This window comes from Megalobrama amblycephala, linkage group LG21 (genome assembly GCF_018812025.1).
Source record: "Megalobrama amblycephala isolate DHTTF-2021 linkage group LG21, ASM1881202v1, whole genome shotgun sequence".
NCBI lineage: Eukaryota > Metazoa > Chordata > Actinopteri > Cypriniformes > Xenocyprididae > Megalobrama > Megalobrama amblycephala.
The window spans coordinates 30580551-30594007 of NC_063064.1; the positions used below are offsets into that span (position 1 = coordinate 30580551).

Below are 13457 nucleotides of genomic sequence, written 5' to 3' on the forward strand. Positions count from 1 at the left end.
GGATGATCTACTACATTTATGGATAAAATTATGGATGTGACATGACAAGGTCATGTGGCAAATCATGGCATACTGGTGTTTGGAACATTTATGTTTGTATAAAATGATATTTAAATAAAAATGATTATGGATTTTGAAGCACAGCACATAAATCTGGTAATCTGTTTATTCCATAAATACAGAATATTTGCATACATTTAGAAGATCAGTGTTGAGTAAGTTATTAATTATTAATATGATTACTGTACTAATTACTCTCTCTAAAAAGTATTGCATTACTTATTACTAATTCATTTCTAAATCCCATATCAACTTCGACCCGTTGAACAATTCAAAGATAAACACAAAACTGCTCTATAAAATTGCATAAATTATTCTTAAACTGACCAAAGTAGTATTTAAAGGGAGAATGTTACATTAAAAACATACATTTTTAACATTAGATGTTACATTTTGATGTTAAATCCACTATTGTTTTATAAAGAATTTGTTCTATAGTCTATAAAGTATTTAATTACATCACAGAAAAAATAAGAGCAATCCCTTACTTTACCTTTTCGAGGGAAAAGAAATTAAATTACAGTAATGAATTACTTAGTAATGAAAGAGTTAATGTGATATCAGAAAAATAACTGTAAAAAATGAAACAAATTTACACAGTAAAATACCGTTTCCATTGAAAAAGTAAAATACCATAAAAACAATGCATTCTGGGTCATATTTATCATTTTAAGAAAAGTCACACTCAAAAGTCACACTTATTCAGTCACACTCTAAAAAATAACTGTAAAAAAACAAAACAAATTTACACAGTAAAATACCGTTTCCATTGAAAAAGTAAAATACCATAAAAACAATGCATTCTGGGTCATATTTATCATTTTAAGAAAAGTCACACTCAAAAGTCACACTTATTCAGTCACACTCTAAAAAATAACTGTAAAAAAACAAAACAAATTTACACAGTAAAATACCGTTTTCCATTGAAACAGTAATGTACCGTCAAAACAGTGCATTCTGATTAATATTATTTGTCATTTTCGAGATAGTAACCTATAGGATATTTTCTCGAAAATAACATATATTACCCAGAATACACTGTATACACAGAATACATTGTATGGAGGAGTCGCGGCTTCCGGAATGTATCCGCAAACGGACCCGTATCGGCATCCACTTGTGCGCAGTGACGGATCCGCAACAAAGGACCCTGATCCTCTGGGTGGCGCCAAAACGAATGTGACAGTCGCGCGGGTTTGGCGACTTGAATGCGGATCCGCCTAGGTGTCTCCTGCTGTGTGGGAGGGGTTCTAGCAGACCAATCACAGCACTTGCGGTCCGCATAGAATTGACGCGTTGTTACATTTTTGAAGAAACGTACGTCAGGCTACGTCGTAGGCTACGTGTGCTACACACAGCCTATGCCGTAGCTACGGCGTACACTCGACGCAGAAGTATAAATGAGCCTTAAGTCCCACTTGTAAAAAAGAGCCAATATGCGATTGGTAAAGTCACGCATTGCTGCAGCTGCCATTAGAAGCTCAAGTTGCTATAGAAACAGTCATACACGTGGGTTTAAGACTCTGCATGCGCATTTACGGAGCCCCGCACATGACATGCAGGAAAAAAATTTGTGCACGCGATTTAGTAATTCGTTCCCGCGATTTACAATTTCCTATTTCGATCCCTCGATTAATAAATCATGTGCATGATTTATAAATCGAGGGAACGAAATAGGAAATCGTGCGCACGATTTAGCCTACTATTTTTTTCCTGCACGTCATGTCTGGGGCTCCGTACGCATTAGCTTGAACCAACCTGAAAAATGCAGTTTTTTGTCATGATTCGAGTGTTTAGAAACAAAAATTATGAGACATTTGTTTTCAGATTTCATTGGTGATTTCAAATATGCAATTTAATCTAAAGTGTGGCGAACAGCTTTGGAGAGTTTGATGTTTCCCCATTCAAAGAGATAGAAACTGCACTTGCATGCCTGAGACGCGTTTCAAAGATGGCTTGTCTTAAAGGAACTTTGATAAAGCATGCAATAAATAAATAAATAAACAAACAAAGATTACGAGACTGGGATGAGATGAGATAAACAAAATGCATTTGGTCCCCTGTTAAATGGTAAAGTGTGGCACATGTTTGGTTGCTAAAATTTAAAATTTCTAGAATTTTTTAAAGTTCTATTGAGAGAAGTTTTTAGTGTATAATTGCTGTATGAAGTCAGTACTTTTATTATTTAGTTCCAAACACAGAAAAAGTAAAGCTCACTGCATTTGCATGTAGTATGCTTTGAATACATACTGCATACTACATAAACAGTACGACTGGAATGGCGGTATGCTGTTGTTTGCGCGCACGCACGCACACACACACACACACACACACACACACACACACACACACACACGGAGCTCCACCTTGTGAGGCTCGTGAACCTCCTTCACAATCCTTCGCGTTCATTCTCATCAGTGGAGCTTCATGGACGGGCAGGAATGGCTGTATCACGGAGACTTGTTCATTTTTTCACGGCTTTATTCGTGTTTCTGTGCTACAGCGCTTCGGTGAACGGAGGAAAGAGAGGAAACTCGGATAAATGCAACTACAAGGTAAAGACACAATCCACTGAAATATTTAAAACACGTCGCGTGCGAGGTTTCTGTCAGAGACACGAGCTGAAACTTCACGAACATGTTCAGTCATGTCATGTCACCTCAGAAGAACATTTAAAGCTTTTAATAATTGAGTTTGAAGTTTAAATAAGAGCATTCAACAGTTATGATGAAGTATTGATTTTTTTAAATGTTATGTATAAGTAAATCTACACGTATTTGATAGAAAACTAACATTTGTAGAACAGATGATGTGTGTTTGTTGAGGTGTACACTTTAAAATAAAGGTCTGAAAACATTTCTACAACTGTTTATTCTGAAAACCATCTTTGTGACTCAGAATTCAAAGCACTAATCTGAAGAAACTGTTATGCAACTTTTTAAAAGAACTCTATGCAGCCAATAAAAGTCGAAGAATCTTTATTTTTAAGAGTGCACCTGCATGTTTTAAAGTGTTCTTCACTTGTGCAAACAGTGTTCATCCGGTCAGGAGCACTGAGCTTTGGGAAATGGCCTTTTTAGGAGGTCAGATGTGTGAAAGAGTCTCTCAGTGGAGTCTATTGTTGATCTATTGTTGCTGGAGTTGACCTGTTGATGCTTTTGTGAATGGAGTTGAATGGTGGTTGTAGACTGGAGATCACTATGGGAAGCTTTACAGATTTTCATTTAAGCATTCAGTTGAATGTACTTCCTTTTATTGGCATTATACAAGTCTAATGTCTGGCAAAACATGTCCTGAACAAAACATGAAACTGCCTTAGGCTATAATGTGCAGCTTTTCAAGAATACTTTAATGATTCAATCTTTTTGATTTTATAGACATCAACTCAACATGAAAAGAGAGTAAATGCTAAACTGTTTTGTCTGACCAGTTGTTTAGTTATTTGCCTATAGATGACATTTATGAATGTGTTCCCAGTGAGGTTTTTTTAAAGCACTATTTTGAGATTTTGAAATGTAATCATGCTGATTATGTTATGCACAATTATTTAATAGTCATGTTTTTATATTAGATGTGCAGTGAAAAACAATTTCCATTTTAAATATACCAGCTAGAGATATGCAAAGTGAGCCACATTTGGTTTTTGATCACTGAAAATGGGTAAAATTCAACAAATTGATCATGGAGCTGGTTTGAGATCCCCACATCTATGGGATTGAACCATATAGAGCCTTGAAAATGAAGATCTCAAAAGGAAAGTTTATTAAAAATGAGACTCTAGAAGGATATTAAGATATATTGAATATTTCTTGAGTTACAGGCATGCAAACTTTGGAAAAGGAATATTTATGGCACTCGGTCAGGTATGTTCAATGCAACTGATTTGATTGAAAAACACAAGATGTCTAGTTTCAACATTATTTGTTCTTCAGATACTCCTCTTTAAAAGATAGTATCAGCTGTACGCAAAGTGACCCACATTTGGTTTTTGACCACTGAAAATGTCCAATTTACTCTTTGAGCCACATTAACATGTCCATATCTCTGGGATTGAACCTTATAGGGCCTTTAAAATGAACATACCAAAAGTAAAGTTAATCAAGAACCAGAATACAGAAGGATATTAAGATATATTTAATACTTCTTGAGTTACAGTCATGCAAACTTGAGGCAAAAACATTTTTGAACTGTCACCGTTGGCATATAATGAAACAAAGATTGCAAAAGTCAACAGATTTTACTAGTAGACCTACCAATCTCTGTGTAAAAATAAAATAATGATGCTGCCATCTTTCTAAAGTCACTTTTACCCCCCTGTAAATTGGCTCCAAATCTCAGGTTAAAATGATCATTTTGACCCCCTTCTACAAAATAGTGGATTACTCAATAATTATACATCTGTGACATTTAATATTTTGCCTTTCATCACTATTTATGTTTGTCTTTCTACATTTTTTGTTTAACAAAATCAATATAGTCTGGTTTAGCTGACACAGAATGAGCCATTTCCATTTTAAATAGAGCAGCTAGAGACCTTTTTCCTTTTTAAATGAGTATCAAGTAAGCAAAGATGATTAAAAAAAATGAATATGGCTGTAATACAACACTCTCCACACGTCCATGTTGTGTTGGCAGTGTTTGTCTTTTGCCTTTCTTCCTGTTGAGCCGTGTCTGGGTAGTTTGCTGATGACAGACGGGCTATTGACGGACAGATTGCCCCCCAGTCTCATTGTCTTACAGGGGCAGAGCTGCTTTTGAAGTCATTTCCCATAGGAAGTCAGTGAACTGTGTGCTCTATTAAAATTCTTTGGCATTTCCTCTTAGGAAGCACAGATCACCTCCCTCCACTGCTACATCAAAGCCGTCCTGTTGAGAGAAACACTTCAGGTGTGAATGAATTGTGTGTTCTTGTGGGCCGTTACAGTTTTTCTTCTGCACTGACAACTGGACTGATGTTGAACTTCTTGCTATTTATAGACGGCAAGCAATGTGACAGACTACATTAATAAAAGCTTGCAGTACATGTGCAATTGTGAAATTGTCCAGTTTTATATGCAAAGGTATTTTTTTGTGTGCTTTTGCTTGTTTTGTGTGTTTTAAAGCACTTTTTTGTGGCTCTTTAACACTATTTTGCTGTATACAATTGCTCATGCTTAGGTTTAGTAGTTTGCTGAGATCTTTGTTGCATAGTTGTGTTATAGATATGAATGATGCCTAAGCAGCTTTACAGCAATTCAGGATGATGTTTATAATATCTTAAAGGGTTAGTTCACCCAAAAATGAAAATTCAATCATCATTTATCACTTGTGGACAGTAACGTATCTGTGCTTTATCGGAGTAATTTTATTTGGGAAACTTTTACTTCACTACATTTCAAAGCATAATAATATCCTACTACATTTCATAAAAACATATCATTCCTCATTATTTCGAAGTTTGAACTCTGAACCTCTGGAGCGCTATAGCGATGTCTGATTCGTGAACGAGCTGATTCTTTTCAATGAACCTGATGAATTGGTTACATTTTGATTAAATTATACATATAAAGCGATCAAAGAACGCTCCCTTAACAATCGCTGGAGCTGTCAATCAAACAGTATAGGAGTTTATTGGTGGCTAAGTTCTGGACTCTCGCCCATTTTATTCAACGAATCTCTTAGTTACATTGTGTTTGCATTGTTAGTTATGATGAAAGCATTGGTTAGTGTGCAGAAATTGAGTTGCAATGAAGAGATCACTGCTTTCATGCGCTCAACAACATGTCTGTGATAAGCTGCATGTTCATCACTGCAACCTTTTATGCCACCATCTAAATATAATGCCATAGATCTAAATGTAATGCAACACTTTTCACGATTAGTTAAGCTTGAGAGCTGTAATAGTTGAAACATGCTAAAAGTTTCGGAGACATACTTAGCTATTTCATATTGTGAAGATGTTAACCAATCACATCAGTGGGAGTTTACACTGAAGACACACAGCATTCAAATAAGAGGGCTAAAATCAGGATAAAAAAATTCCTTTTATTTCTAAATTTAATTATGACAATTTTTGATGTAAAAAGCATACTAACATTATAAGTGCACCCCAGGAAACATTATAAAACCGTAAGCAACTCAGTTCATGACCCCTTTAAGGCTCGTTCACACCAAAAATGATAACTATATAAGCATCCACACCAATGCACGATTTTAAATGCTCTTTAAAGCAGGATGGATTCTGAACATTAAATAAATGGTTTGCTAAATAGTATATATTCCTTTATATGAGTATATTTATGGAGGTAAAATATATATCCAACTTTTAATATGCCTTGTAGAGGAGAGGCGAACTATTATTTTTCGATGCAATCAGACATAAAATTGCCCAAAAATCTTGATTTGGGTCATTAAACAATAACCTAGAAATTTATGTTTTGCATGCAAGCACCACTCACATTTTGTGCATTTTTAAGATGCAAAATATGTGAGAGTTTTATACTTGTTTCCTGTTTTTTGACTGCCTGGCCGCCACCCAGTTCAGGTTAAGACTCAGGAAAAACAAAAGTAGATATTTCAATTGGCCTCCGAGCTTTGCCGGGCTCCAGCCGAGGGGGCAGGAGGCTCAATTGGATCTCTGATGGGGGCCTGTTGGACTCAGATTAAAGTGGTTGTTCTCTCCGGAAGTCCCAGGCCTCTCGGCTCAATAGCATCCTGCCTTTGGCTTTCCAATGAGCTCGGTGAGAAATCCCGCTGCTAGAGAATTGTCTGAGCCCAACTTTCCTCTCCTTCTCACTCAGAGTCTGACCTCAAGCTCTGTATCTCTGTTAAAGAAATAACGGAATTCATTACGGCACAGATATTGCTGGCTGTGTTCAGCTAAAGTCCCGTCCCCGTCCATCTGGTGAAGTTATGCTCTCTGAATGTGCTGAGAGTGATGTCAGCCAAACCTCACAAACTTTAGCAAGGATCTCGAAATTGTTTCCAGCGAGGTTTCTGGGGGTGCGTCGCGGCAGGCGATTAGCATCAGGGGAGGCTGTGTTTGTCATGTACAAACCTCAGTTGTGCATTGAAGTGAATCACAATGATTAATATTCAACGACATAGAGCTCACTTTTCATTCGGCACTCAAGTAAATGTTTTGCAGAGAGCGTATTTATTTGTTCCTCAAAGAACTTTCACCAAAAACATTTGTCTTTATTTACTCTCCCTCATGAGGACCAATTTGACTAATATTATGAATATTGTTGGCTCTTTGACGAATTGTTTTGATGAAGTCATTTTGGATAAATGTAAATGCTAAATCCATAAATGTAAATGCCTGACTTTCTGCTGTGAAAAACAAAATGAGCTTTTAGGCAAAATCCAAGTAAATTAATATCTATAAAGTCCATAAACATAGTCTGTATGACTTGTGCACTATATTCCAAGTCTTCTGAATTCATATGATGCTTTGTGTGAGGAACAGACCCCAAAACAGTCGATACTGTTTCCATCCACTGTAGCTTTAAAATCTTATTTGCAGTTGCATTTTTCAAGTTGTTGCATCACGATTTGATAATGTGAAAACCAATGGTACGATGCATCGACATTTTATCACAAGCATAAGTTTATATCTCGCAATTCGGACTTTAAATATCGCAATTCGGACTTTATATCACAATTCTGACTTTATATCTCACAATTCTGGCTTTAAATCTCGCAATTCTGACTTTATATCACAATTCTGACTTTGTAACTCTATTCTGACTATATAACTCCCAATTCTGACTTTATATCTCGCAATTCTGATTTTGTAACTCAATTCTGACTATATAACTCCCAATTCGGACTTTATAACTCACAATTCTGACTTTATATCTCACAATTCTGACTTTATTATATCTCACAATTCTGACTTTATTATATCTCACAATTCTGACTTTATATCTCACAATTCTGACTTTATTATATCTCACAATTCTGACTTTATTATATCTCACAATTCTGACTTTATATCTCGCAATTCTGATTTTGTAACTCAATTCTGACTATATAACTCCCAATTCTGACTTTATATCTCGCAATTCTGATTTTGTAACTCAATTCTGACTATATAACTCCCAATTCGGACTTTATAACTCACAATTCTGACTTTATATCTCACAATTCTGACTTTATTATATCTCACAATTCTGACTTTATTATATCTCACAATTCTGACTTTATATCTCACAATTCTGACTTTATTATATCTCACAATTCTGACTTTATTATATCTCACAATTCTGACTTTATATCTCGCAATTCTGATTTTGTAACTCAATTCTGACTATATAACTCCCAATTCTGACTTTATATCTCGCAATTCTGACTTTAAATCACGCAATTCTGACTTTATATCTCGCAATTCTGACTTTATATCTCGCAATTCTGATTTTGTAACTCAATTCTGACTATATAACTCCCAATTCTGACTTTATATCACGCAATTCTGACTTTATATCACGCAATTCTGACTTTATATCTAACAATTCAGACTTTATAACTCACAATTCGAACTTTATATCTAGCAATTCTGACTTTATAACTCGCAATTCGGACTTTATAACTCGCAATTCGGACATTATAACTCACAATTCGGACTTTATATCTCGCAATTCGGACTTTATATCTCGCAATTCTGACTTTATATCTCGCAATTCTGACTTTAAATCACGCAATTCTGACTTTATATCTCGCAATTCTGACTTTATATCTCGCAATTCTGATTTTGTAACTCAATTCTGACTATATAACTCCCAATTCTGACTTTATATCACGCAATTCTGACTTTATATCACGCAATTCTGACTTTATATCACGCAATTCTGACTTTATATCTAACAATTCAGACTTTATAACTCACAATTCAAACTTTATATCTAGCAATTCTGACTTTATAACTCAATTCTGACTTTAAATCTCACAATTCAAACTTTATATTTCGCAATTCTGACTTTATATCTCGCAATTCTGATTTTGTAACTCAATTCTAACTACATAACTCCCAATTCTGACTTTATATCTCGCAATTCTGACTTTATAACTCAATTCTGACTTTATATCTCGCAATTCTGATTTTGTAACTCAATTCTGACTATATAACTCCCAATTCTGACTTTGTCACGCAATTCTGACTTTATATCTAACAATTCAGACTTTATAACTCACAATTCGAACTTTATATCTAGCAATTCTGACTTTATATCACAATTCTGACTTTGTAACTCTATTCTGACTATTTAACTCCCAATTCTGACTTTATATCTCGCAATTCTGACTTTATAACTCAATTCTGACTTTATATCTCGCAATTCTGATTTTGTAACTCAATTCTGACTATATAACTCCCAATTCTGACTTTATATCACGCAATTCTGACTTTATATCTAACAATTCAGACTTTATAACTCACAATTCGAACTTTATATCTCGCAATTCTGACTTTATATCACAATTCTGACTTTGTAACTCTATTCTGACTATTTAACTCCCAATTCTGACTTTATATCTCGCAATTCTGATTTTGTAACTCAATTCTGACTATATAACTCCCAATTCTGACTTTATAACTCCCAATTCTGACTTTATATCTCGCAATTCTGACTTTATAACTCAATTCTGACTTTATATCTCGCAATTCTGACTTTATATCTCGCAATTCTGATTTTGTAACTCAATTCTGACTATATAACTCCCAATTCTGACTTTATATCACGCAATTCTGACTTTATATCTAACAATTCAGACTTTATAACTCACAATTCGAACTTTATATCTAGCAATTCTGACTTTATAACTCAATTCTGACTTTAAATCTCACAATTCTGCCTATATATCTCGCAATTCTGGCTTTATATCTCGTAATTCTGACTTTATAACTCAATTCTGACTTTATAACTCGCAATTCTGACTATTTCTTGCAATAGCAAGAATAAAAGTCAGAATTGTGAGATAAAAATTCACAATTATCTATTAAATAGTTTTATTCCATGGCAGAAATGAGCTTCAATAGATTTGAGAGCTCTGGCAGATTATCAGTCTATGAAGATGATCTGTCTATGAACATTTTGGTTTGTTCCTCACACAAAGCTGTTATATGATTTCAGAAAACATGGAATATAATTTTATGTTGCTTATCTTGGATTTCAGAAGTATAAATCTACTTTTATTGTGTGATAAAGAACACTGTGAACATTCTGCTAAACATTTGATCTTTTTAATAATAATAATAATAATAATACAGGGTTGGAGTAATTGTGAACAATTTCTTTAATCGATTGACCTTAGAAAGTCAATCTTGACCTTTAGCAGTGCAATCAGTGAAGATTTTAATGTCTTAGACATGTGATTTAAAACTTGCTTATATTGAAATAATATTTTCCTTTTTATGTTCCAGTGTTTTCAGTGAAAACATATCGTCTTAATTGGCTTCTTTAGTTATTAGTCTTCCGGATGCTTCATGTACATGTTATTTTTAATCTCAAACGGAAGCAGTCAGATGAGAAACCTTTATAAACCAGAAGGACTTTCATTGGTGGCCTTGACAACTGATCTATATCAGGTGTTTAGTTATGGCACGAATGGCTCAGAAAAATGAACAAGAATTGGCCTGAAATCTCCCAGCTGTCTAATATACTAGGTCAAATAAAACGAAAGCATAACACCTGTGTTTTACTTTGTCCCAAGACGAACACAAGCAGAATCCCGGCCAAGACCTTCCTTTATTACCGTGGTCCGGGGATCTAATGAGTGCATGAGTGCATATATGGGCCGCCTTTTTCCATTTCTGTGTGTGTTTTACAAAAAAGCCCTCACACTTTGGGTCCTTGTTCTCGTAACATCTGTTTGAGGATGAATGATCGGGAAGGGGGTGTGTTTCGTAGCGCTCATGGTACGGAGAGAGAATGAAAAGGGGGGAGATCTGAGTTATTTCTGTGCCATCTTAAGGGTGCATTGAAAACCATCCAAGCAGCTCGTCACCTTGGAGGCTGTGTCTTGTGGTGCGGTGGGAAAATCCCTGGTTGGCTAGCTCTGAATCGGCCCGGTTCGCTGAACCGCTTTGAATTCTGGGATGGAGGTCTTTCAGAAGCGACATTTCTTTTGACCGGACGAGTGCTCCTGCCGCTCGGTCTGAATGGCAGGATGTCGCTGGTAAACTTAGGTATGTTAAAAGTGAATTAAGAGTTGGGCCACTCTGTTCAGCTCGGCTGGGGGCCTGTGATTGGTCAGTGATTTTTCTGCTCTTAGTCAATCTAAAGAAGTTGGTCTGACCTGCATGTGTTTTCAGAATTAGTAGAAGAGGGTTTAACATCCTACATCTGCAGTCATTTGCAGTTTCATTTTTCAAAGTTGCTGCATCACGATTTGATAATGTGAAAGCCAATGGCACGATGCATCAAGACATTTTATCACAAGTTTATATCTCACAATTCTGACTTTAAATCTTGCAATTCTGACTTTATATCGTTTAACTAACATCCTACATCTGAATGATTTTTTTATATTACGGTTATGTATGTACTTTATATATACACTGTAAAAAAATGCTGGGTTAAAAACAACCCAAGTTGGGTTGAAAATGGACAAACCTAGCAATTTGGTTTATTTTAACCCAGTGGTTGGGTTAAATGTTTGCCCAACCTGCTGGGTAGTTTTATTTAACCCAACTACTGATTAAAAATGACTATATGTCTGGCTTAAAATGAATCCAAAATAGGTGAGAAATTAAAAATCAGACACATAATTACTAGAGGCAACAATAATAATCAAAAGGTGTACATTTATTAATAAGCAATTTAATAAATGTTTATTGTTTATTATTCATTATCTTATTAATAAATGCTCATTTATTAAACATATTAATAAATGTTAATTTCCAGCATATTTTGGGTTCATTTTAAGCAAGCAATACAGTCATTTTTAGACAACAGTTGAGTTAAATAAAACTACCCAGCACGTTGGGCAAACATTTAACCCAACCGCTGGGTTAAAACAACCCAATTGCTGGGTTTGTCCATTTTCAACCCAACTTGGGTTGTTTTTAACCCAGCATTTTTAAAAAAATTATTAAATATAAAAATATTAGAATTTAATTATTAACAAATAATAATAAAAAAAAAAAAAAAAAAAAAAAAAATATATATATATATATATATATATATATATATATATATATATATATATATATATATATATATATATATATATATATATATATATATATATATATACACAATTATTATTATTTATTAAATTATTTGTTAATATTAAATAATTAAAATAATTAAACAATCATTAATAGTTATCTAAATTATCAATTTATATGTATAATTTATTTAATTTTTGATTTATATATATTTTTTTTTTATTATTATTATTATTATTATTATTATTATTATTTAATGATATAGATATATAAATTAATGTAAGCATGTTTTTTTTAATCCACTTACATTCTTTAAAAATTTGGTGTATGTTTTTATATTTATTTATATATTTATTTTATATTAATATTTAATATATTTTTTTAATTAATATTTAATAATATTTATTTATAGAATTTAATGATATAGATATATAGATTAATAATTAAAAATAATCCTATTTATATATACATAACCATGTTTTTAAAAATGCTATAATATATATATATATATATATATATATATATATATATATATATATATATATATATATATATATATATATATATATATACACACACACACACACACATTTATTTTAATTGTTTATTTATTTAATATTATTTAATATGTCTATTTTTTATTTAATTTTTAATTATTTATATATTATTACTATATAATGATATAGATATATAGATTAATAATTATTTTTATTAAAAACATTATTTTATATATATACATAAGCATGTTTTTTTAATATCCATTAAAGTCCTTTAAAAATGTGCGGTGTATGTTTTTATACACACATGACCATTTCTGCCATTGCTGTCCTACCGCCCACTTCTATTCATAATCAACCATGAAACAAATAAAATGCTGAAATAGACCATGCAAAATAAAATTATTTATAATATGGCTATAAAATGTCTCCTAAACTTAATGCAGAACAAATCTGAACATTTATTTATGCTATTGGAGCTTGCACTTTAACCTCATACAGTTGGCGACCCTGAGGGCTGTAACTCGAGTCCGTTTGCACTGCAGAGAGACTCGATCTGTGGTCATAACCAGCCCTTCCTCTTTCTCCCTGCCGCCCCACAGACTGAAGTCATTACAATCAATTAGCTGCTCTTTGCTCCGGCCTAATCAAGGATCTGGTACAGAGCAACTTCCTGCCTGTAGGTTTCAGGCAATGATTTGAGATTATACAGTGTCTGTGTTTTACAGGGTGAAGTATGCGGCGGCCTCTGA

General features: G+C 33.6%; 1 protein-coding gene across 1 annotated transcript in view; it reads left to right on the forward strand.

The window, feature by feature from the left end:
• The first annotated feature begins 2346 nt into the window (after positions 1-2346).
• The window catches only part of il17rd (interleukin 17 receptor D), a 55370-nt gene continuing 44259 nt past the window's right edge, over positions 2347-13457 (forward strand). The window contains exon 1 of the mRNA XM_048172624.1: positions 2347-2615. Coding sequence (XP_048028581.1) covers positions 2502-2615 — 114 coding nt within the window. The 5' untranslated portion in view covers positions 2347-2501. The remainder of the gene's footprint in view (positions 2616-13457) is intronic.